The sequence below is a fragment of the Engraulis encrasicolus genome, chromosome 20, assembly GCF_034702125.1.
Source record: "Engraulis encrasicolus isolate BLACKSEA-1 chromosome 20, IST_EnEncr_1.0, whole genome shotgun sequence".
Lineage (NCBI taxonomy): Eukaryota > Metazoa > Chordata > Actinopteri > Clupeiformes > Engraulidae > Engraulis > Engraulis encrasicolus.
In genome coordinates this window covers 9,815,786-9,842,734 of record NC_085876.1, presented here as the reverse complement: position 1 = coordinate 9,842,734, position 26,949 = coordinate 9,815,786, and the positions used below count along the sequence as shown (strand labels likewise).

The following is a 26,949-nucleotide window of genomic DNA, read 5'->3' as shown; positions in this document are numbered from 1 at the left end:
TCTGGTGTATTGTAGGCACAGTATAGTCTCTGACATCTAAACACTTATGTCCTTACCATTGCAGTAGCAACATGAACGTCAACGCATACAGACACAATCCGCTAGACTCTAGGCATTATCATGTCAGGTAAATTAACAGTCAAGTATAAGTCATGGAAAAGAGACAAGGACAAAATTAAGTATTCAGTCATTGAGATGTATTAAATTAATCACTTTCATTACAATAACAAGCACAATTTTACAGTCAAAAACAGGCTATGGTCCATTAGTGCCAGATTTTCATTTACATTACCTTTTCAAAGGGTGCAGTTCAAAAAATGGAGTGGACGGACAGTTACATTGACTAGGCATAAAACTGCACTATAGACTAACAAGAGATGCAAACCTAACAGTGCTAAAGACTTGAAGTTGTTGGTAAAACTTGTCGTCGATTGGTGTTAAAGTACCGTAAGTCTGTGGTTAGACAAAGAAATGAGTGTTTTGATTCATTTTTCCCCCTCCTTGGGTCAATATTTCTCCAAATAGTTAACGTTAATCACAGGCTTCCACACCAAAAAGTGAGAGCCTGACTCTAGGTACCTATTAGTAGGGATGTCTTTCACCACAAGAGTACGTGCTCGCTCGCATTGCTGGAGCCTTTCTGAGGTCACCAGGACAAATGACAGCACAATAAACCAAGAAAGTGGAAAACAATAAAAAAAACAACCACTACCTTGGAAAATACTGTTTAAAAGAGACACACTGAAGGTCATGAGAACATTGTTGTTGCTGAGAATCAAATTTGGCAGTCAGAGTCTCAATATTCTAGGGTACATTCCAAAAAAGTTTAGTTGCTAACCCGGGTAAGTTAGCCCTGAGTGAGTTATTAACCTCCTAATAGTAGAGCCTTGCATGCTTATCCTTCCATCAAAACTAGGCCAAAGGCCTCTTCTATACTTGCTCAGAGTTAACATATCCAGGTAAGTGACTTCCCACTGGAGGGTATTCGACAAACATTAACCTGGCAAAGTTAACCAACAGGAAGTGCTAAACCTGTTAATAGATGGCCCACATGGGTCATTTAGTTAAGAAAATGAGGACTCCACTTGATGATTCACTACTACCTGAAGGTTAACTTGACCTGGTTTACTACTCAGACACGTTCTTGGAATAGCCCCCAGTTTTCTGGAATACAGTACCGCCCTAGTCTGCAACCTCTCCCCTGTCCACTGCTTTACAAGCCCAGGGAATAGGTCAACTTCCCGCAATGCATACATTTAAAAAAAAAACACACAGTCATCATCGCCCTCGTCTTGACACTGGCTGGTTTCACAGCACATAGTTATAATTTCATGATTCTAAATTCTCTTGAAATTGCATGAGATTCTCTTAATACAGATAAAAACTTGCCTGGTGTTTTTTTTTTTGAACAGCAGACAACTGATTTTTTTTAAACAGCACTGCCAAACAAGTAATATTATAATATATATGTGTAATAAAATTAAATTAATCAAACATTAATGTAAACTGTATTCGATTAGGAAAAGAACCCAGGAGCGGGTGATCCATCTCCACAGTCGTCCATTTTGTTGCATATGTAGTTTCAGAATGTTGTGTTACCCAGAACTCCTTGCTCTTTTTTGTTTTCGTTTTGTTTTGAACACAGAGCAAGAAAAGGCTCGGAAACATTTTCTTTTTGAACATAGAGAAATTGAGGTATGCACACCGAATCATTGTCATGTTCCCCAGTTACACCATGGTGTTGTTTTTTTCTTCTTCATTTTTAGTTCCACCCACAGCTGGAATGTTGCGAGACCAATCAAGAACTTTGGTCGCTCACCCCGTTGGTAGGAGGGACCTTGTTAAATAGCCACGTTTGTGACTGTGCAGAGCAATGCAGCACGCACAAGGGCCGCTGATCTCTAGAATACCTGCCTCCGTGATAAACGCTGAAGCATACCGTTTTAGAGATCAACGCTGTGCTGCACAGATCTGCTCAGTCACAAACACGGCCATCGTCACATTTAAATAATACATTATGAGCGGTCTTTGCCTGGGCGGAGTTCAAATGCCGTATTGGACCAATGAGAAGTTCTTCATGGTAGAGTCCAGAGGAAGGCCGGCCTCCTGCATGTCGTACCTGTTGAAAACACACGTCATGGAAGCTCTTGGTTAGCAAATGGCCCACATAGATAACATCGTCAACAAAACAGACCAACGATACAACAATAAATTACAGGTCATTGTGTTTTTTTGGGGGTTTTTTTTACAAGCAGACGTCAAGGTAGTACAACCACAGCCAATATTGTGTACATTATTTTTGCTTGTTTTAACTGGATTCTTTAAAAGCATATTCATTGCTTGGACAATATTCCAATTATGAATGAATGTATTTGATTAATACATGACTGGCAATAGCTGTGGTTGTACCACTTGAAGTCTGCTACTAAAAAATGTCATGTCAATGAACCGTACACAGACTATTGACTTCAAACTATTGATATTTTCAAGTGTATCCCAGTGTACAATATTTTCAAATGTATCCCACGGTGTCCTTAAAGCCCACTTAAGCCATAAATTGACCAATAAATACCACTGATTCTCTAACCCCATGCTGGTGAAGTTTAGTACTGAAACAACACCACCATCACACATTTTCTTCCAACCTGTCCAACCATACAGCATTTTCTTCCATGTGCTCTTAAAACATCCGCTTTAGAGTACTTATTTGCTACTTAGGCCACACCAATTTAATTTGTTGGTTCTCGGATTCGCCGCTTGTATTTTGTATCAAAATGAAAAAAAAAAAAAAAAACAGTTTCAATACCCCAAAAAATGAAATCGCTTAAAAAACCCGAAGACTGCATGTTTTCATGAACGGAGAGGTGTCTCTTTAGTAGTTGGAGGTCATGTGACGTAGAGAACCAATAAAATCACTCCTTTCAACATGCCGATTACGACTAGCGAATCAGGAAACGCGTTACATTCAAATGGTTTTACAGACAAACATGCAATGCAAGTTGAAGCCCCTGTGGGTTAGCAGTAGCAGCGGTGAAACACAGTATGGCTCTTAGTGGAATTAGTGGAGTGGGATAGCAGTTTAAAAAAAGTAATACAACAACTATGGTCCCACTTGGAGGAAGCAACCCCCCGGGTTACCGGTAGCTTAATTTCTCCCCCTTCCTCGTTCACAGGCAGCCCGACGTTTCAGAATAGAATGTTCGACTTCGCTCAACTATCCGAGTTCACATGTGCCAGCGAGTTTTGTGTTCTCAACCAGGCGAGTTTTGCAACGGACGAGAGAGTTACTATCACGGTAGAAACAGCAAAATGACTTGAGGATATTTTAAACACGAGAGAGTCACAATCACGGGGGAAAACTAAATGGCCACACAAAAAACGCATTGCCACACAAAAACGCAGACGCAGCGCACTAGTGCTGTCGTGTCTGTTCGTAGCGCTTGCTAAGATACCACACTCATTATGCAGAGGGAGGGAGAGCGCTCAAAAACGGGCAAATAGACAAAACCCAATTCACCTCAGATTCCACTGTAAACATAGGCTAGGCTATTTGTGCCTAATGATTTTAAAAAGTATGACATATTTAGCAGGGTTTGTTAAAAAAAAATCCATCCATCCATCCATCTATCTTCATATTGTAACTCTGTACTTGTGCCGTGTGCATAGCCTTATTGCAGAAAAGGCTGGTATGTTGATCTTACTAGTCAAACACATACTGCCTAAAAGGCTACTAATTTGGTCTTTTCTACCAGCCAAACTGCTTGTAGTCAAGATGTGTTAGGTAGCCTACTGTCATGTCTTTTATAAAGAGCACATTTGGAAGACTATAGCACATGAAATGCTCCAGGTCTTTTAAAATATAGCAACAATAATAATAATAATAATTATTATTATTATTATTATTATTATTGTTGTTGTTGTTGCTATTATTATTGCTATTATTATTATTTTAATTATTATTTTTTAAAGCTGAGTGCGTGTGTGTATGGGGTGGTGAAAACATTTGGGTGCACATAAATTTTGTGCTGGTGCACCTAAAAAAATGTTTAGGCGCACCAGTGCAACCAACGCAAAAAGTTAGTCTGGAGCCCTGAAGTGCCAAGAAAAAGTCAAGAATCTGAATCAGATTGGACTGTTTGTTTTGTTAAAATTTAATTACTGTAACTTTTCTGTTACTAGTAGTATTTTGTGCACATTCTGTACTCAAAGAAGAGTGAGATTACATTATTTTTGGTCTTTTATTTTATTGATTTTGGGACTTGTGCTTGTTGGTCACTGTTGTAAGTGGTCTAACATTCTAAAGTTGTACTTTTATAGCTTGTAATTCCATTGATATGGTCACAATGCTGTATTTGCTGTCTTGTTCAATGAAGACTGCGGTTTCAGACTGTTGAATCATCTCAGTTTATTCAAACCAGATTAATATAATAATTGCCCTATGAGCTAATTTTGTGCCTGGTCTATTTGGCTGCCTTAATTCCCTTTTACACTGTCCTTCTCCATGTCCAGGTGTTTGCCTGTCTTGCACCTTCCTTTGGAGGTCCATGTGAGGCTGATATACAGGTGGTATAACATAACAGTCCCCTTATTACATCCGTGGCATTACCACACGACTAATTTTTTTTTTTTTTTTTTTTTCGCCCTCTCGCTTCAACTTTTTCCTGAAAAAATCCGAGAACCAACAAATTAAATTGGTGTGGCCTTAGTGAAATAGTTGCATCACTGGTATGCCTGCCCCAGCTAATCGGAAGCCAGTGACACAAGTAATCTAGCCAAATATTTTAGGATTATGGCAGAAATAGTATCAGACAATGTGAGATTTTTCTGTCATATTGCCCTGCCCTACTCCTGAATGAACTGCCTGTTATTAAAAAAAAAACATGCACATGCAAAGGCAGATGAAAAGGACTCAAAGTTAAAATGTCTTAAAAAAAAACAAAAACACTTTTAACGTAACATAATCAAAAAAAGCAGTCAGCCAAAAGTTTTCAGTTATTACTTTTTCTTTGAGACACAAATATGACTTGAAACAACAGAGATCCTTTTATTGGGTCTGTTTGCCCATGCCAGTCCACAACGTTAGATGTAGCGAAAGTGTCGTAGACAAGTGCGCGGTCAGCATCTGTGTCCAGCATTGTTGCAATGAGCAGCATAGATGCAATGCCTACTTTCGCCACAATCCTACATACTCTGCCTTTAACCCCTTAAGACTTATCCCCGTTATAAATTAGCTGTTACAAGAATGGCAATGACCAAGTCGTAATGTATTACTGAAGGCCCTGTACACTGTCATAGTGGTGTAGTACTATGGTAGTTAAGTTTTTTCAGTGACTAATACAACGTTCCAGTGGCAGGACCATGTCTAGTAACTTAAGGGGCTACAAAGAGGACAAACAACAACAAAAACAACCCAGACACACAACATTAAGAAACCCATCTCTAAACGTACCAGTCTGCCGTCATGATAGTGTAGTAGACGGGCGGGCTGTCTGCGTCCGTGCCCAGCGAGCTGGCGGAGGGCGAGCTGCCGAGAGGTTCCATGCCGGGGAAGACGAGCCAGTCCCCCACCTCCAGCTCGGGCAGCAGGCAGTCCTCCAGCACCCGGTCCAGGGGGTCGCACGACGGGCCCAGCAGGCTGCTGCTGTACACCACCTCCTCCTCCGCTGACATGGATGTCTAGCAAGGGGGGAGAGAGAGAGAGGAGAAAAATGAGGTCAAACATGAGGTCATCATGAGGAAATAAGGCAGGGACGTACAGTACGTAGGTGTTATGATTTGTGATACATTATAGAAAGGTGTAGCTCCTCTGCTGAAATCACAACAGGAGTCAGGATGGGGACTATTCCTTGTGAGATATCTCTTGTATCTCTAACAAGGGGGACACAGAGCGTGATTTAACATGGAGAGTTATACACAAGAAGTTATACTTGTGTAGGTCTTGCTCTGCTCTTCTTTACACTCCATTTAGAGTCATCTACTCTTCAGTGGTAGGGTTGGATAAAAGCGTCTGCCACCGGGGGGCGCTGTGGCGCAGCGTGCTAATACCCCCACATTTGGGCTTGCATGCCCACCCACAGGGACCCCGGTTCGAGTCCGGCCGGGGTCATTTCCCGGTCCTCCCTGTCTCTCTGTCCCATTAGCTCTTCGACTGTACTGTCAAATAAAGGCATAAAAACCCCTAAAAAATTATATATAAATAGGTGTCTGCCACCAAGTGTACACAGAGCGGGGACGCTGCATACTTGGAATGCTTCATGTGGCAGCTTAGTTTGCCTACTTGATGGCTTACAGAGTTATTAATTCTAAACATTCCATGCAGGTCATGGCAACCTTTTGTTTCACACGACATTAGTATGGTATGCTTCCTACGCAGCTCTCTCAGCCTTTCTCTCACGTGGACACGCATGCACACACGCCTTGTGAGTTTACCGAGTGCATTATGTTCAGTTAACGTCTGAAATGCGTCTGAAAGGTGTGGTACCTTTGTGGCATTATGAAGAACCGTTTGCATATTCCTTTTCTCACCTTCAGTACTTCCAAGTTCATATTATGTTTAACAAATGTGTAGGCTTAATCCCTCAATTCACCAAACACTACTACTACCGGTACTCAAAAAGTGTACCAAATAATGTGTATCTTTACAATATTCTTTTAAATTGTGTTCAAGTAAAGGTTAGGCTACTCATCCCTGAAGAAGACATGCCTTTAAAATTTAGACTAAACCACCAGAGCCAAATTGTAGGCAACTGGAACTTCTTTGGAATTTTACATTGACAATTCAGAAATGTTGACAAGGATGGTCTGTATAAATGGGAGACTTCAAACACTAACCACACACACACTTCCTTTTGGGAACTGAACTGATTGAAATCAAGTCAGTCCAACAGAGAAGTTAAAACACACAATTTCATTTAGCTGACCTACAGACAACATGACAAGTCATGTGCAGATAAGCAAAGCAGTTTTCACTTCCCTACAATGCGACTCTGGCGAAACAGAGAGGATCAGCGGAGCTAAGCAAGCATAGATGTTTGCCCCAAAGTGCTAGCCTGAGAACGGGGAGGGGTGGAAAGATGACACGTACTACTTAACAAATAGAATTTTGTGGTTTGTTTGAATACAACTAACACGATTGGGTATGGGCTACGTATACACCAAATGATACATTCCTAACGGCCAATTAACGGCCGTTGGTGATCGTAAACCATACCTCCCCTGCGATAAATTCAGTAGGCAGTCTGCAGACCACATCTCACTTCTGATATGGATGTGTTCAAGTCAAATTCTCGAACAGATTACACAGTGACATGTGAGGGTCATACGCAGCTAAAACATATAAAAATGTGCTATGTGTTAGCTAATCTGTCTGAATTGTCCACCTGTTATGAGTGCTCGTTTCACCCTTTTGGTGCAGATGGGATGGACTTATGGTTATGTAGGTTTTTCAACAAACAATTAAAACATTGCTATGACCTCATGACTTTAAAAAAAAAGCAAAATATAAGAGCTTGTTCATAACCATTTTGCCAACAAGCTCATTATCAAGGCTCTAAAAGAAATAGCTAATTGTACCTTTTAGAAAAACTAAAAATGTGTAATGAAGGCAAGACACAATAAGAAACATGTAATGGCTTGTATGTGTTATCTTGTCCCTAGCATTACAGGTAACCAGAGTCCCTAGAGACAGAGTGTGGCGGTGGCGCCAGTCTTTAATTATGTGTGGGACACAATACTGAACATGTTATGCAATAACGCTTGTTCACATTATGTAATGGATTTTGGGATTATTTTTTGTAATGTTATTACAAAATAACCCCCCAGGGGAACACAGAGTTAGTGTTTTCAGGGTGCATTTCACATTCACCTCAAGGAAGAACTGCATGTTCTGAATTTCACAGCTTCACTGGATGATTTTTTTGTGCCATTTTCCCAGAAAGGCCCGCTTCATGTGGTTTTGTGTACATGCCATTCAGCAAACAATGAAGCCCTCCACAGAGCGGACCCCTGACGCTATGCACAGCGACATGCAGCTGTTCACTGCAATGTGTTAGTTGCATTATTATCTAACCCCACTTGGCCTGGGTTTCTCCATCTATTGTATGCTACATACAGTATTAGGTCATCCTTTAATTTATTTGGGATAATGGCATGATCTGGTAGATGAGCTGTAATTTAATGCATTTACAGGTTGGAAAAATCAAGAATTTGTAACGTAATCAGGAACAATCCTGTGTGTGAAACAGTGCTGCATGTTTTCCACAGTCACATCAGCCCAACTCTCAACGACCGTCTCTCTTCTTGTGTGCGGAGGGGTGTCGTGGGATGGATGCTCCTAACACCTTTCCCATTGAAACTTGTGTGTGCAGTGCTGTGTGACTCAGCCTCCTAGCAGTGCCATTTTAGTATCTTTGTTTTAAATTTGTCGTTATTTGTATACTATTGTGTGTTATTTGTGTATTTGTCTGTGTTAGTTGTGTATTGTTGTGTGTTGTGCATAATTGTTTGTGTCTGCTCACCTTGTGTACGGAGGGGTGTGGAATGGAGCCTCCTAGCAGCTTGCCCATGAAGGAGCCGTACACGCCGTCGCTCATGTAGTATTGGAACTCTGGCTCGTCATCACCCGTCAGCTTGTCCGAGCCTGTGACACAAAAATGACATCAGTTATGAAAAGACAAATGACTGGTAGCTTAGATCTTTCACCGCTGTGTTGTTAGGTGCTCTTGAACATTTTGGTCATCAACTGATACGCCTCACTCCAAAATGGCACTTGGCAGTTCTACCCAGTTGTCAGACGTAACAATCCAAATCGGATTGGATTTCTAGATAACAATATAGGTTTGTTATAAAATACATTGCGATCCAGCAGTGAAGTGAAGCTAGGAGCCACAATATTTCAAATGAAATTGGGGAATTTGTAACTATACCGCAAGATTCCTTTTGCTCTTTTAGGGCCAAAGTATGGTGATGACACCTACTCGATTATATAAACTAGATTGAGTTATGATTAAGGAAGGTGGAACCGTTCCCAGCAAGTCGTTTCAATGTTTCACATGAAGGGGAGGACATGTTAGTTCTTGTGGCACAGAGGACTATAACATCACTGTTTTCATGCAAAGATGAACGAGTATGGAGGAAAAAAGAAAAGCCAGAGTTTACCTGACGCTGGGCTCCAACGGGTGGAAAACTACTGGCTCCCTGCTACGGAATCCCATAAAGGACATATCTGACATAACCGTACTTTCATTTCTGCTCTAGGGTGATTCCTGGGGGCAAAACTCTCACTCCCTCCTCAAATAAATTAGTGCATGGGAAAGACGCTGACAATAAAGCTACATTTGACATGACAAGCACTTTGCATATGAGGTGTTCTGAATGTCAGCTGTACTGGAGTACAGTTGTTTCTTGTCTACATTCCCACCGCATAAGGTGCGTTCGTAAACTGCAACTTTGGGCCTTTCCCATTACTAATCTCTACCCCCATCCCTACGCCTTCCCCATGCCCTTTGTGCTTTCCAACGAAGATGTAAGGTGTAGGGCTTGAAACGCAACCGCTACGAATTGGGATACCCCTTCAACAATCAAGGAATGACACTCACAGCGGTCACTAATTCCATGCATGAGGTTGACGTTAATAGCGTTTTTTTCATGTGCGTTTCACAGAGGAAAGGGCCACCACACATTAGGACAATGTTAAACTTACAAACCCCAACTCCGATGAAGTTGGGACGTTTGGTAAACAGTGAATAAAATCAAAATGCTATCATTTTCAAAACATTCAATCTATTCATTAGATGGAGAATAGTGAAAAGACAACATATTAAGTGTTAAAACCGAGAAAAAATATTGTTTTGGGGGACATATGTACTCATTTCTAATTTGATAAATCCAACACGTCTCAAAAGAGTTGGGACGGGGATCAGTGAAATTTAGTAAACATCCAAATAGGATAAAACAACAAAGAAGAACATTTCAAAATGAATTGTACTGACGGACAATATAGGTGTCCAGGTTAAAGATCATCACAGAGAGGCTGAGTCACTCAGAATTAAAGATGCAAAGGGAATAATTACCATAGTTATTACATACATTTTTGAATTCCCTTTGATTTACCACGATTGAGTGTATATAAGACATATTTTTGTTAATAAAATCCAGTGTTTCCCACAGAAATTTTGGAAACTATGGGGGCAGCCAGGGTTTATTTTGTCCGGGGGGGGGGGGGGGGTCTTCTCACACGGGCCTTTTTTTTTGGGGGGGGGGGGGGAGTATTATTGCAGCGTAAATGCAAAACGGCAAAACAATGACTACAGTATGACATTGGCGCATGGAGAAACTGTAGGCCTGGGCCTATATTTCAGCCATTTATATTTTGAGAAATAAGGCTACATAAGATTTTACCCATGACTTGTATAATAGTAGTACATTGACATTGTCAAAAAATGCAGTACAGTGAATAATTTCTGTTTACAACACAGTTTCATTCGTCCCTCATGCAGGGGTCTGGGAAACAATAATAAAACAAAATAGGAGCAGAGATAAGAATTTAAGAGCACTGTGAAATTGTTAACGCATAGACAAAAAGGGTCTTAGAGGGTAGGCTATGCCTTTTCCCCCACACATATCTGTAGGCGTACACATTCTACATGAGGGGTGCTGGTCACAGGGCCAGTTTTTTCCAAATTCATCCCATTAAAAGGTCTGAACAACATATTACACATTTATGTCTATATTCACATTCATTACACATTAATTTCTATATGCAGCCCGATGTCTCCTCTGCTGTGTCAATGAAGGTCTGTCACCAAACTCATTACAACTGTAAAACAAAGCCTAGGGAGTGTTAGTAAACTCATCCCAACTGTCCCTTCTCTGAAGGTTTTTTATATTGCTCCCAAACCCAAGTAAACTACAACAACTTGACTAGGCGTTCAAGGATGTCAGTATGAAAATTTAAGACCACCATTTATTAATCACCATTATTATGAACAAAATGTTTTCAGTAGGCTACTATGGCCGTATCTTTTCAGTGTGTTTTTAAAGTGTGTTGAATAGCCTATCTTTACAAAGCAATGCAGCACTGATAGTATGCAGAGATAATTTCAGTCATACACAAGTCATAAACAACTGAAACAATTTCAAAATGATAAACATTTGGTATATAAAAGGCACATAGGCCCTATTTCTAAAATATGATGAAGCATTATCATGCCTTCAGTGGTATAGGCTACAAATTAAAAAGGGCTCAGAAATTCACCATTTGTTATGGGTAAATAGTAGGCTACTATGAGAGAGAGAGAGAGAGAGAGAGAGAGAGAGAGAGAGAGAGAGAGAGAGAGAGAGAGAGAGAGCGAGAGCAATGAGAACACATTGGATTGGTTAACACCCCTGTTAAGTGTGACTATGAAGGTTTTTTTTCAGCTCTCTGGGACAGTAGCACAGCAAAGTCTTTCTATTGTGAGTTTGGCCAATCGTTTTGTCCAAAACTGAAGCAATAAACAGCACAAATTGAAGTGAATTCCATACATGTCAACAACTAACATTTCCCTTACACGCGATGTAAACGCAGTTAGCAATGATGCATGCGACTAGCGATTTGGACGAAGATCCTTGCATATCGGCGTGTCATAACGCATCGTTGCGCACATGTTCTGTTACTCACCCGATGTTACACGTGTGCACACATGAATCAACTGTAATACCCTTACGGTCACTTCCTAGTGCTTTCCCCTCATTCTGTGTTACCGTGGGACTACTTATCTAACCAATACAGAGTCTAGGATGTATTTACTCCAGGAGGAAAATGCGAAGGAAATTCGTAATTCAAATCGTTTTTAACAAAAGCGGAAATCGTCTAAAAAAATAAATAAATAAATAAATAAAAAGTTAAAATTGTTTTTTTTTTTTTTACATTTTCGTAAACTATGGCGGCCAAATTTAAACTATGGCGGGCCGCCATAGTTTCCTCAATGTATGGGAAACACTGAAATCATTGTATAGGTTCATGACATCATGAAATATATATTGGCTGTAGTCTCACTCTAATTCCTGGAGTGCTAGAGCTATTGAAAATTGACCATATTAACACATTGAATACCGGCGGTGCTCACGGAATTATGTCGTAGAATACCAGCGTTCTAAGCCCTTTTTTGACGTTTTTTTGTAGACTCACAGCTTATTATGTGATAGGGCCACTGAAATATGTTATGACTCGTTTGAAAGTGGAGACGCTGCCCTCTTAGTAGGTGAAAACTGTGTGTCTCTACAAGCTTTTATTGCAGAGTAAACCCACGCTAAACCGAAGCGGGTATCCATGGAATTCAGCTACAATCTGAGATATTGAGGTTTTTGTGAAGGGTGCGCTTCTTCAGAATGTGACGAGTTTGAAAGGGGATGAGTTGGTTTTAATCACAATTTGGTGCAAGGTTAGCTCTGACACACATCTTCCTGCTCGTCAAGACACACCTCCTGCTCTAAACCACTACGGACACCGGCAAATCAATGCCCTTCGAAATCCACGTTTTTCACACAGACTGAACACAAGCTCTTTGCACACATGCAGAAGGTCGGACATTTGCTAACATAGTTCCCGATGACTCCCGAAATAATAGCCCAACATTGACAACAAATGCCAATGATATGATGCTTAGATGTAGCCCATCCGATCCATATGTAGCCATCTATGCTAGCTTCTGGCTTTTCACATACAGGAAGACAGTTCAACATGGGGGTGAATAATCAAATAAACTTATCTGGTTGGCGATCAAACTTCCAAATCGGAGCGCATTACTCCAATTACAATTCGGGTGCCATTTTGACCCAAGGATCTGGTAAAGGTCTAGGTAGCAAGCCCAGAAAGTTCAAGATACTCCTGGCACGATATACAATGGTCTCTGTGTTTACCTATTGCGTGAAGTCAGACACAATACACGCTACCGATCGTAGGCTACTAGGGAAACAACAACATAGCACGATTCACGAATACGGCAGCACACCTCCTGCTCTGTCACACTACGACACCAGCAATCGATGCCCTTTGAAATCCCCGTTTTTCACGTGGACTGAACACAAACTCTTTTCACACATGCAGAGGGTGAGACATTTGCTAAAATAGCTCCCGATGACTCCCGAAATAATAGCCCAACATTGACAACAAATCCAAATGATATGATGCTTAGATGTAGCCTAGGCCCATCCGATCCGAATCATATGCGGTGGCAGATGGACACTCCCAACTGAGATCGCTCACCGGACGTGCAGTCCCAGGTGTTTCTATCACTCCCGGACGTGTAGTCCACCCGATTATATTTCACGTATTATCATACACTGCCACATACAAGCAATTTAAGGTTAGGGTTAGGTTTTAGGTTAGGTTAGAGTTAGAAACAAAAAACTAACATCAAAAAGATAGCTAGCTCCGTTTATATGGCGGTGGGATCGATAGTCTGGCTAGTGGGGGGCGAGCGACATGGGAGCGTCCTGCGTTGGGAGCGACAATCAGGGAATCATGATATGTAGCCATGCTAGCTTCTGGCTTCTCACATACAGGAAGACACAGAAACTTATCTTTTTGGCGATCAAACGTCCAAATCGGAGCGCATTACTCCAATCACATATCGGGTGCCATTTGGATCCAAGGATCTGGTAAAGGTCTAGCAAGTCCAGAAAGTTCAAGATACTCCAGGCACGATATACAATGGTGTTTACCTATTGCGTGAAGTCAGAGACAACACATGCTACAGTGACCGTACTAGGGAAATCAATGCAGGCAGCGCGATAGCGACATGGGTTGGCATCCAGACATCTTGGTAAGTTAAATTAAAATATCCAAATCATAACACTCAAACATCATAACAATCAAACAACTTTGGACTGCAAATGTTGTCATTTATGTCCATCACAGAGCTACCAAAATCACATATATTGTCCATTGAAGGGTGTAGATTCAAAATATGATATTTAAATGCAAAAACGTATTTTTACGTTTTGGTATACAACGCATGGGCGTGAAAAACGCATTATTACGTCGTCGGTACTCAATGTGTTAAGAATGCTTAATGCATGAAAATGACACAGGGGTTTAACATTCTCCTAAGCACCTGAGCTCACTTGAAATAGACCCAGAAGACATGGGAAACTGTCCTTTGCTTACAGAAGTCAGCAGAAGTTGTAGAAGTTCATTCTTTTTGACAATAATAGAGCATTGCACATCCTGTGCTACAGTGAAAATGGACCATCCAACTTGTGTTAGTGCTAGCTTCAAAAGTCAGCCTCCATGATGGCATGCGGATGCAGTAGTGCATTGGTTAAGATGTTCTCACTCATCTGTAGAGTTAAATACAGTGCTGAATGGTATAAATGGGTTTTAAACAGCACGAAAAGCCACTCATGCATTATATTTTGAAGGGAGATCTTCGATTACTGCCACATTGTAAGGTCAAATTGCATTCTCTACTATGTTTTAACAGTTTGGCTCCATCATAAGGACCAGCATGTGATAAAATGGTAGGTTTTTGGTCAAGACCTGTCACACTGTAAGCACTACTGAAAGGAAAACATTGCAAAACATGACAAGGAATACACCCACCATTTAAGCTGGTGAAATCATGTCCAAGATAGGAATTAACACTGTTTTTTATATAAAAATCATCTCATCGGTTAATGTATTTAACTGTTAAGTGTTGTCTTTTGTTTTGTTTTTAGTCTTCCTCGACATTTGCTGCCATTTATTGTCCCCGTCCCAACTCTTTTGAGACGTGTTGGATTTCTCAAATTAGAAATGAGTACATATGTCCACCAAAACAATATTTTTTCTCGGTTTTAACACTTAATATGTTGTCTTTTCACTATTCTCCATCTAATGAATAGATTGAGTGTTTTGAAAATTATAGCATTTTGATTTTATTCACTGTTTACCAAACGTCCCAACTTCATCGGAGTTGGGGTTAGTAGTACAATGGAATAATTATTACCACTTCAAAACTGTCAATTGCGGCAACAATACTTTAACTTGTGTGCTGTTGTGGGTGCAGCTGCTTGCCGGCAATTTTTAAATGCATTATAAATAAATGCAATGCATTCAGGGAAACCTGTCGAAGCCCTCCGTCGCGGAGTTTGGTGTCGGAAAATCTCCACGCGGAGGGGTGGAAAGCCCTTTGCCACACCCCTACCAGTCTGTCTGAACGTGAATCGGGATGCCACTACGCCTACACATGGACGCGCAAAACGGAGGCAAAGGGGAACGGCGTAGGGCTAAGGGGTGTAATGGGATTCACTGTTTGAGTGCCCCGAATACACAACATTCAGAGCTCTGACTTTTAAACCATTCATAAATTCTGAGCTCTCGTTCATATATCAATAGTAGAATGTTTTTTTTCCTTCTCTCTCTCTCCTAATTATATGCGGTATTGTCTCTCCAAATGGTCAGATTGAATTTACAAACGCACCCATAATCTACATAGGAATTGGTGAGTTACAATGTTCTAGAATCATTCCATTAGGTTAAGGGGTCCAGGTAACTCACCTTCCAGCTGGTCCTTGCGGTCCCTGGCCACTACCTCTTTGCCGATGACGTTGACAGCCAGTGTGAAGGCTGGGGACACGTAGAAGGTTCCGGGCTCCGCCATGATGGTTACTCCAGACACGGGTGGGAAGTACGCCTCGAGCAGGGGTTTCATAGCAGCGTAAACCTGCAAATTGGGGGAAAAAAGGGAAAAAAATTACATAACATAATACTGGGCTGATGACTTACAGCTACTTAGATACAGGGGTTTCATAGCAGCGTAGACCTGCAGATTGGGGACAGAAAAGGGGAAATATCCCGCTAAATAATACCACATCTGCAGAATTACAGTGGCAGCTCTGCACCAACTTCATTGACTGAAATGCTCGATTTCAACTTGGGGCCCATTTGAAAATGTTACAAACCCACCCCTGGCCATCAATGACGCCAAGTCAAATTAATTATCTACCGCCAAAGGGGGGGTTGAAATGTTCAGGCTATCTCTCTGCTTTGAAAGACACACCAAGCAATATATATACCGTAATTCAGGAAAGAACTTTGTTTTATTCTCCCTCTCCCAATTTATGTTTTCACAACATTATCTCACAGAGAATACCTTCACGGCCCACAGGTCGGGAATCATTTTGCCTTGTTGACATCAGACTCTCAAGTGAGATAGCCTGTAGGCTACCTAGTAGTAGAGTAGTAGTAGTAGACTAGAGTAGAGTAACTTTATTAATCCCCAAAGGGAAATTAAGGTATACCTATGCAATTTCTCGTAGGAAAGGCGTTCTTTACGATTGCTCATGGCCATTTATTGGGTGCTACAAATGTGTTATTTGGTATATATACGTAGCGCGTAGCCAATCATGTAAATTGTATCTATTTAAATTCAGTGCAAGCATCGCCTTTCCACTCCTGCCTGCTCTATGATTGGCTCCCTAGCTCCGGACCCAGTTTTTGGTGTAGAATCCACATTTTCTTTCAGATCGGAACAATTGTGCAAAGCAGCATGGGATTTCCCGGGCTAGAAATCATTAACGTGGTTATCGAGTTCGCTTGGGTCCCAGGGGCCTAGCATAAGGGGTTGTGACACGGAGCTCTGTGGAGTGGCTTAGACTTTTGAAGTGGCCTGTGTCAAAGGCATTCAAGGCACTCCACGGCCTGCACAAAGGTTATTGCGAGGGCTAATGCTCTGGGAAATGTTTTGAGTGTTGCATAACACAAGTGTTCCAGACCAGCGTATAGACCATGGGAGACAGTTAGGGGCAGGGCGAGTCACGTTTGTGTTTCAACTCTTGAAAACATGTACTGTAAGACTTAACATCTCACACATTGTATTTTGCATTGCCATCTTTGGTTTGCTCTAAAAAAAAGGGTTCAGATGCAAAGCCCCATGGCTTTACCATTCTTTGTTTCTGGTCTCTTTATGGTTTTACAAAAAGGCTGCATTTCTATAGCAAGTAGTTGCAGTAAACTTGTTATGCTTCATAACACTTAAGTGGCTTTTGATTGAAATTAGTTGGAGCAAAATCTATTTTAAAATGTCGTGTCCCCCCCCCACCGATTTTGTAATGGCTTTTAGAGGGTTTTTGAATCTGAACGCTTCCTTTTAAAATAAAAAGCCTCACCTGCTTCAGCTGGGTTTCTGAACCGCTGAACCCCCCACCTATGTCTAGAACGTTCATGTGGAAGCCAAGCTCCTCCTGGGAAGACAAGAGAGAGAACGCAACACAATGTGAGAAAGATAAACTACCCCTCCATCACCACCTCAGGTAAGAGTCACTGACTCTTTCACATGCACAATGAATGCCACATATTCATTACAGTTATGCTACAGTAACAACAGAACTACTTCCTTCGGACACACACACACACGCGCACGCACGCACGCACGCACACACAAGATTTCCTCTAGGTATTTCAAGCAAACTACACAAATGTCATCAAGCACCGTTGAAGGAGAGTATGTAAAGCGATACTACTCACAAAACACAAACAGAGTATAACTGAACAGCTTGAGGTTAAACTGGTAAATAATGTTTTCCTCCATCTTGTACCTAAATATCTTGTTTCTTCCTGTTTATACAATATATATATCAATGCATCAACCCCTGGGCAACAGCTGGGAAAATGTTATTCAAAAGTCAATGTTTCCACAGTAACGGCACTTTGCATACAGGTTGAAGACACGCCACAATCATCCCTTTCTCAAATGCATTTGAAAACTAGAGCACTTGCTTTTTGCTTTTACATCAATAAAGAATATATTGAACATGCAGTTTGAAAGAAACCCATTTGTTTACACTTACCCCCATGTCAAACACGCAGCGGGCATCCGACAAGGCATGGGTGTACGCCTGAAGGTCCTTGCAAGGGACTGGTACCTGAAATCTGCAGAGACAGAGACAAAACACAAATCACTTTATTGGACAGCCATTACAATACGTTGTGATATTGTGCACATTCCCTGCCAAAGTGCTGGAGAAAGTCTGATTCTAGTTCTGGTTCATGGAAGTCTGTTTGTTATATTTATGTTATGGCAAATCACAAAAAATTTCCATCAACCACAGCCATTGCAATAACTCAAAACTGTATCAGAAACACAAGTTTAAAACTCATATGTTGTAAACGTTTTATTACATTTTTCACCACAGATAAACATGCAATCCAATGCACAATTGTCCTCTTAAATGCTTAGTGAAACTAAAAGAATGCTGATCTCCTTTCATAATCTGTCTAGACAACTGTGCATTCTGTGATTCCTGCAGATTGAAGTCCAAATTGTGTAGACCAAAAAACATCAAGTCCTTATCAAGGCACAAATAAAACAATCGACTGCCCAAAAATGGTCATAGCTCTAAACAACAATCTTAAGTATTTTCAGACTTTGTACTTGTACTTGCTTAATCCTTAGTCCCAGGTTACATTGCGTCCACCAAAGCAAAACAGTTTCTAAGTTTTATTCACACAACCCTTTTCGGTTTTCAGGTCAAATACAAAATCATCAGATGAAAAAAAAGTGCAGCATTGTGAAATCAAGGCGTTTTTTTATGGACACCCTTTACAGTGTTATGGTTTGGTGGAGTAGAGACACTAGATTGATCTTGAATGAAACTGAGTTAATTCGCACACATAATACAACTGCAGTATATCACTAGAGGAGCATCTTCTGAGATACTGAAGTGATTGCAAAGCCAAGCAAGGTAAACTACTAATTTACAAAGTATTCTCATTTACAAAGTATTTTCATTTTAATTATGAACAATTTAATTGTCCATTTTAATTGAACATCATCTCTCCACACCGCATGCCATTTTTTGCCTTAATTGATAGCAAATTGGAGATTATGACAGGAAGTGAGTGGGCAGAGAGAGATGGGGCAGTGTTGGGACATGACCAACGCCGGGCTCGAACCTGGGTCCCCATGGGCATGCAAGCCCAAATGTGTGGGACTTGGCACGCTGCGCCACAGTGCACCCTTCAATAAGTAAAGTTGAGTCGAGGTACTCGTGAGGGTACTTACGTGACTCCGGCCACCTGCACCCCGAGCTCCTTGGCCATTTCCATCAGGTGCCGGCAGCTCTTGAGGGAGCAGCCCATAGCCATGCTGGCCTCCTCCCCGTGGGGCTCCGTCGACACCTGAAGCAGCAGCCTGGGGGTGAAGCAGAAGAAAACATCATCAAAACCAGAAAGCAATGGGGAAGGCAAGACGGTTAGAGCATTAGGAAGCAGGGTCTGTACAGGTCTGACCAAGGGAACATTTTTGACTTTTTTTAAGAGTTTTCAATGCCATTTTGAAAAAAGAATTAAGACCAACTCAAGATCATAGACTATACATGAGAATAACGCATGTAACTGCAGGCAGTGATATCTACCACGAGGTACGCCACAACAGCAGCTGTGCGTGCCTGGCACATGTCTATGTGAAAAGTATGATGAAATTGTAAGTCAGAGCACAGGGAAAACAGCACCAATATGCTGTGGATTATGGTGGGAATGGGGTATTACAACAACAAAGCACTCTGGAGAGGTGATCGCAGGTCTTTGCCCAGGCATGCCTCAGCTCAGCGGTTCTCAAAGTGTGGTCCGGGGACCACTTTCCTGGTTAACACTACTTATGCAATTTCTCGTAGGAGAGGTGTGGTTTATGATCGCCCGTGGCCATTTATTGGAACATTGAAATCATGCAAAAACTTGCACTCGGACTGAAGTTATAGGTTCTCTACAGGTAGTTGTGACGCATGCCCATTGCCCTACTTTAAAACAACAACTTCAAAAACAAATAAACAACCAAAAAAAGAAAATCAGAACAACAGAAAATCATGTGGATGAAAAAGCGGGCACTACATACTTGGCACTAGGGTGGGCGCGGGCAATCTTGCAGAGTTCCGTCTCGTTGTCACACACCAGGTAGCCGATGCCGTTCTTGGCTGCGTATTTGAGGTGGGCCAGCTGCTTGCAAGCGCCCGACCAGATGATGTTGTCCGGGGCAACGTCGTGGTTCAACACCAGCGCCGCCTCCGCCTGAGTGAAGACCCAGCAAAAACATAGCAAATAAACAAACAAAAACAATTGTAGGAAAATATTTCAGTACGCATACACAACATTAGGGATGGGATATCGGTATCGGTGTATCGGTATCGGGTTCAGATATCAACATATTTTCAGTGATCGGATCGGATCGGAATTTTCCCAAAGTATCGGAATTTTCAAAGGACTGATATTGAGCCAGGTGTAATGTTAATTTGAAGTCTTAACACTTGCATATTAGTTTTCAGGATGGGATTGTTACTTTTTTACTTGATACTTTCACTTATGAATTGGTTTCCTGTTCTTCTGACTTCCTTTTCTGACCAAATAGTCATCTTGGGCCTACCTCAAGTTGAAATTCATGCATATATGAGGTTTTGGTATTAGATCGGAGTAGTATCGGTATCGGCAGATATCCAAATTTAGATATCGGGATCGGATCGGAAGTGAAAAAATGTGTATCGGTGCATCCCTACACAACATGCGATTTCAATTCTTTTTGGAGCAAACTTATAACCAAAACATGAAACCCAGACAAAAAAGAGCATTCACTAATTCTCATTTTTGGAAGAGCCAACATAAAACGTATTACAAAAAACACAGCCACAACAAACTCCCTAGGCAATAAAACCACAAAAGTCTAGACTAATTCTACTTCCACATGTGGAGTATTCTAAGTAAATGGTTTAATAGCCAATAGATAAGCCGGATCAAAGTGTCATGGTCAACTTCCTAATAGAGAATAGAGGACTCATAACTTTAATGACCTTTCTTTACTCTGAGAATTAAGTAACAAGATCCATCCACTGATAGGTCTGCCACCTGTCAAACCACAGTTCCCACAGCCCAGTAACCTACTTCCTGCAATACCACCCCAGGGCATTCTGGCTAAATTAGGCCACCAAGAGTAACTGCCCCTCAATCACATAGGCAAATAAGTATCCTACAAAAAAGCGATATACGTAGATCCTTGTCAGGAAAACAAAGGCTGCCAACACTTACTGACACACAGTATTTCTTTGCATTCAACAAATAAAATGTCAATGTGAGAAAAGAAGAAGTCACTCAGTCAATCTGATAACCTACGCTAGGGCAGACAATACAAAAACACCATCTCACTCACTCATAGTATTTCTATTAACAAACCATACTTGTATCCATCTAATAGATAAATGGGTTGGGCCTAAGAAAAATAAAAGTTTGGTTCCGGTTGGTTGTCAGATTTGGTCATGGGTCGGTCGAATTTTTTTTCCCCAATTTTTTTTTTTTATGTCCGACACCCCCAACCCCCACATGCGCCAGATTTCGTCATAAACGTTGTTTGAACAATGCCAAGGACGATAGTGGAGTGAGGCCTACAGCTAAAGTTACAATTAAATATAATAAACATTAATGAGCCAATTATACTGACCGTCACCGAAATGAGGATATGATGCGTAATAGCCTACCGTTTCTGGCAAAACTTGTCCAGCTGTCAGTTGCCTGACACTGCTATTTTAACTCCTGTAGGCCTATGTCCCGTTTACTTTTTTTGATTCCTTTCCATCATCCGTTGTAGACCATATTTTCATTGGGATGAAGGTTCTGGCTTGCAAACATTCTATTTACTCACTTTTTGTTTTACGCGAGGATTTAGACACCTAGGCGATATGAATGTTTTAATGAAGGGTGATTGAGGGGCAACATCGTCATTGCCATTAAAGCATTATTGTAGGAAACTGTAGTAGTCCTAGGTCATCATCGAACAGTCGTATGCCAATTTGTGGCGACATCATCGTTCATTTCTATTTCATTATTTGGAGGAGGTGCGGAGAGTGAGACAGTGACAGGCGCCCTGCTCCTGTGCAATGGTGGAGGGACAAGCAGAGAGAGAGAGCGAGAAAATAACGGGCGCAGGCCAACGGACTTCTTGGTTAACCAAGCCTTGTGGTAAATTGAAGAATGAAGGAAAACTTGGGCAAAGCATTTCCCTTCTCTCATATTAACTTATTTTACAAGGTATTGTTACAGTGCTACTTTAGTATTGCTATAACGAGTTATGCATCTCGTCGAACAGAAGCCCTTTTCTAACACGACGAGACAATATCAATACATTCAAAAATCGTGGATACTCATGTTGTCTGTGTGTTGCATTTCGAGGCGGGTGGTCAGGCTGTGTCAGTGTCGGGTGAGGTAAGGCTATTAAGCTATTATTTGACAGGCATTTTCGCCAGGTTCCCAAACTATCCTACATCGTAGGCTATTAGTCTGCAAGAACTCTATGAGGCAAGTTGTTTAAAACTTACGAGCTACAACGACTACCAATTAGCATGTTGTAGCATAATAATTAGCATATAACGTGACCGAGTAGGTGCGCAACTCTGCAGTGACATTTGGGGTTTTCTAATATCAAGCCGGCGGCCCTTATGGCGCGCGCGCGTGTGTGTTGCTCCTATGTGGATAGTCATGCGATGCAAATTCAGTAACTTGCAGGCAGGTAGAAAGTGAGAGATGGCGAGTTATAGGAATTAAGAAACGTGTTGTGTCTTGTCTATATGAAAAACCGTCCACACAACATCGATATTTCTTTTGAGGATTCCAAAAACTCAACAAAAAAATTTTGGGTCGCACAAAAAATGATAGGGTCGGTCGGCAACCGGAACCAAAACATTATTTTTTCTAGGCCACACACATCATGATTCAAAATACAACATATATAGAAAACAGTAGAATGTAAATACGCAATAATAATAAAGAGACAGCGCTGGTCACCTTGTTAGCGCAGACGAAGCCCGTGCCGAGCGCTGCCAGGAGCTCGATGAGTGCCGGGCTGCTGTTGCAGCGTACGGGGTAGAAGGGCCGCACTTGGGGCATGCCGCCCTGCCACAGCACGTGCTGACGCATCACGGCCCCAAGGTCGGCCACAACAAATGCATTCTTTTCAGCCTACACACAGACACACACAAGAAGAGTACAGAGGTGGTCATGACAATATTCTCAAAAAGTTTTGGTTACAGCCCTCGAACAGCATCACCAACAAGGACACAAGAATGAAGGCAAGTTATAAGAGTTATCAGTAACACTTTCTAAGAGAAGAGTCACTGATGTTGGCCATCCACATCAATCCGATACAAATGTATGTCTTTCAGTCTGTGGGCAGAGCTACCAGAACTAGAGGTGTGTTCATTAGCCCTTCTTCTCAAACACAATGTTGCTAAGAATCTTCTGCAAAACACACTGAACGTTTGATTTTTTCTAGGTAAAGTGCCACCACTGCCAGTGAACAAACTGAGTGTCAATCTAACATAGAATAAGACGTTTTGTTGAACATTGAGTGTGCCAGGTCAGACCAGTTGGATACTAAAACATCTGACGGTGTAGTACTTCTAGGAACTATCTGTGTTTGTGTGTGTGAGAGAGAGGGGGGGGTGGTGGTGGTGGGGGGCAAGAGCAAAAGCGAGAGAGAAGAGAGGAGAGAATGTGAGGGAGAGGGAGAGGGAGAATGGGTGTGGTGTGGTGTCCCCTCACCAAAGCCTGCTCATAAATGTGGTTGTCAATGACATCCTCAATGGTCGTTCCTGCCTCCAGTAGTTCAATGGTGTAGTTGGGTTCATCTGTAAGTCCTTTCATCTCAACCGTATTCCGCAAATCCAATGATCATAAAGGGAGTTTACCGAGCCTTCTGGGTCCTACAATGCAACAAACTGCAGAGGAGAAGAGAAAAAAAACAAACAAACATGAATTACAATTTAGGGTCACTGAACTTAATCAAATCACATCACAGGTGACTATCATTTCATTCCCGTTTTGTTCACAGGTACTAATCTGCTGGCCGCCTGGGTACTACTACAGTTATGCAACATTACACATTACATTACACTAAGCTGAGTTTATTTTTAAAATAAGTTATTATTTTACAGAGTATTGTTTACAGGCCCTGGAGCAATATGGGATTGGGCACATTGTTCAAGAGCTCAACTTCAGCCATGGATGTGTAGGTGTAGGGAGAGGCAAGGGTGGGATTCGAACCTGAAACTCTCTGCTCTTAGGAGGACCATCTCCCTAACCATCAGGCCACAGCTTCCCCATATTCATTCCATATACCCTAGTTCATGCCAATGCACTCAATCGGACACAAAAGCTATAAAACAGCAACATTTACGACAAGGGTCTTTCCAAAGACGTCACTTACAATTTCATGCCGTCTCACAAGGAAATTCTTTTGCACGTCACGGGCCTGAACAACAACACAATTTGTCTTTTTCAGACGCTTAACCGAGCAGAGGAAGAAAAACAGTCCAAGAATCCCAAACATGGCATCTTCTGGGGCGAAGTTTAGAACAGACGGGGTCTGCATACAGAATGCCTCGAGTCAGGGGGAGTCAGACTCAATGTGTGTGTGTGCGTGTGTGTGTGTGTGTGTGCGTGTGCGTGTGTTTTCAGCAAGACTGTGTGCGTGCAATATCACATGACTACTGTGATGGCCACCCTGAGGGCATCAGTGGCCCCTGTCAAAACACGGGGGCTTTGGGGAGCGGCGTGTGCCGCTTGCGGAGTGCGGCTGTTTATTTAGGAGCCCATCAGCAATAATCCCGCTGGCGACGCGGCTCACAAAGAGGGCATTTGACGGAATTAGCCAGGCATTATTGCTTGTTATTTATCTGAGACTGACGGCGCGTCAGTTAAAATGTTCCCCCTTACCCTCCCTACGCCGCCGGCTTACACTGGGTCGCGCGCAGGCTGTGTAGGGAAAAGGGCAAAAACAACTCCATCCTGAGCTGGGGAAATAAAGAGGAAGCTTTACTTCCAGAGGGCTGAAGGCGGAGACTTGGTTTAAAAATTACATAAGGCAAACACCCCCCCAGACTACTTAATGGCCTCACTAAGTTTTCAAACTAGTGGTTTAACATGTTGAACAGTGACAGTGATCAGTAAGCACCAGTAGTCTCCTGACAGACTGCTCCTGTTGTGATGACGAAAATGAATAATTTGTACCGAATAATTTGTACACATCTTTTCGCTTCCACCTTCATTGATTAATTAGAGAGCTTTTTTTTGGAAGAGTACATAGACTGGTTTGTTGACTACTAGACAAATGTGTGTGCTTTAGATCTATACAGTCTGTGACGACTAAGCTTACTATCCTACGAAAGTTATATTTACATTGCTTGAGACACCGTATGTTTACATTTTTGTGCAGAAATGTTTTGGCTGTGCTTTTAAATTTAGCCAAGTGCTTTCGATCATCATCATAATTATTAATAATGGGATGCTTGTTTTAAGTATTGAACATAGCTTTGACCAAAAAAAAGGTACCAACCACATACCATCAATGTAAACATTTCAAGAGGTAAACATAACAGTACAAGAGCACAAGACCACCTACATGGACAAGTCGGGAGATGGTCCTCTCCCGCTATCAGCTAGGATCCCAAGGTGGCTCGGCGTTGAAATCGAACTGTTCGCGGTAGAGGACCTCCCCTAGGCCTTCTGGGTAGCGCTTAAACACTCGTGCAGAGAGAATGGAGCCCTGGGAAGCAGAAGTTGACAAGACACACATGTTAACCAACTCCTTCAGCCCCAAACGTCACAAAAATGTTTCAAAGGAGACATGTGGGATTCCGTTCAGGACAAATTTGACACACAGTTGGTTGCTACACAGTGGATACAATGTGGGACAGTTGCTGCCTTCACAGAACATCAACTTCACTGACACTGACAACTTTGGATACACACATGCTGGACTCATTTTGAGCCAAGGGACAGTCTGATCCAAATTTAGTGCGACACAAATCAATATGTTAAGTAACTCCTGTGAGCTGCAGTTTAATGTTTAATGGTCAGGCATGCTGTTGGTCATTCAGTGAAAAGCAACTGGGGCAACCAAAAACACGTTGCTTTGAGGTAACCTTTTGAAAACAATGACAAAGTGTAACACAATGTAACACCAGAGACCAGTTCCATTATGAAGAATTAAAATAATCTTTGGTAACACAACACAAGGCTGCAACAGAGTAACTTGCTAAGAAGATAAGTCCAACTTAACTCGAAAACAGGGGGTAGTTTTTTTATCGTCTGACGTCATTAACTATTATGGAAAAACTGATTAACGTAGTAAACTCGACTCATGACAGCAACATTTGGTGGTAGAGAAAATTAACTCACAGAACATTACACGAACAGCTAACGTCTGATGCACTTCATAAGTTAGTTACGATGAATGAGCGACTGTTATGGTCAGGTCGTACCTTACAGAAGTTGTTCAGCTGAAATACCAAACCAAAACCAATGTTCCCAAAATAGTATCTAACCGAGTAGAATGCTGTCCCTTATAAACTGAAAGCAAGTTATCTAGTTTGACCCATTCAATCAATCGAAATGTGTTGCCAACGACTGGGAGGCCCATTCACAAGCTAGGCTGTGTTGCTAGCTAGCTTAACTTGCTTTCTCAAACATCACATTTGTTTTGAAGCCAATTGTGTACGTTACGGTGGTACAAGACATACTGTGCAAGACAACCAATTTAAAATAACAATTCAACAGTTCCAGTCTAGCTCTAGACGTGCTACATGAGCAAAACACGGCCTGTCTATTAGCACCCTGAGCGCTTACAATCACTTGCGCTAGCTCATGTAATTCTTTCCGCCATGTTGTAAGATACGTTCCCTCCAGCAACCTCCGCTCAGATGGACGAAACAGAACAAGAGATTCGTTCAACATAGCAGCTACTTACGTGAATTAACGGCCAAGAGGTTTTGGAAAATCGTCTTCTCTTTTTCGGCGGAATTTTTAAAGAGTAGTGGGGACACAGGTATAAGAAAGAAAAAGGGCCGTTTGTGCCATAAGGCTTGCTGCCAAGAACGCTGGAAATGTACGGACGTGCTGTCACTAGCAGAGTCTGAGGAAGAATGAGCTAGTCCACCACGAGTAGAGAAGGC

General features: G+C 41.8%; 1 protein-coding gene across 1 annotated transcript; it reads right to left on the bottom strand.

The window, feature by feature from the left end:
* Positions 1 to 180: 180 nt before the first annotated feature.
* On the bottom strand, positions 181 to 26,949 carry azin1b (antizyme inhibitor 1b). The gene is made up of 12 exons (XM_063185374.1): positions 26,745 to 26,949; positions 25,398 to 25,541; positions 23,540 to 23,715; positions 22,784 to 22,957; positions 19,854 to 20,026; positions 19,026 to 19,154; positions 17,812 to 17,893; positions 17,131 to 17,205; positions 15,521 to 15,686; positions 8,517 to 8,638; positions 5,450 to 5,676; positions 181 to 2,119 (listed from the first exon to the last, which is right to left on the bottom strand). The coding sequence occupies exons 3-12, from the start codon at positions 23,639 to 23,641 to the stop codon at positions 2,044 to 2,046; spliced, it is 1,326 nt and encodes a 441-aa protein (XP_063041444.1). The 5' UTR covers positions 23,642 to 23,715; positions 25,398 to 25,541; positions 26,745 to 26,949; the 3' UTR covers positions 181 to 2,043.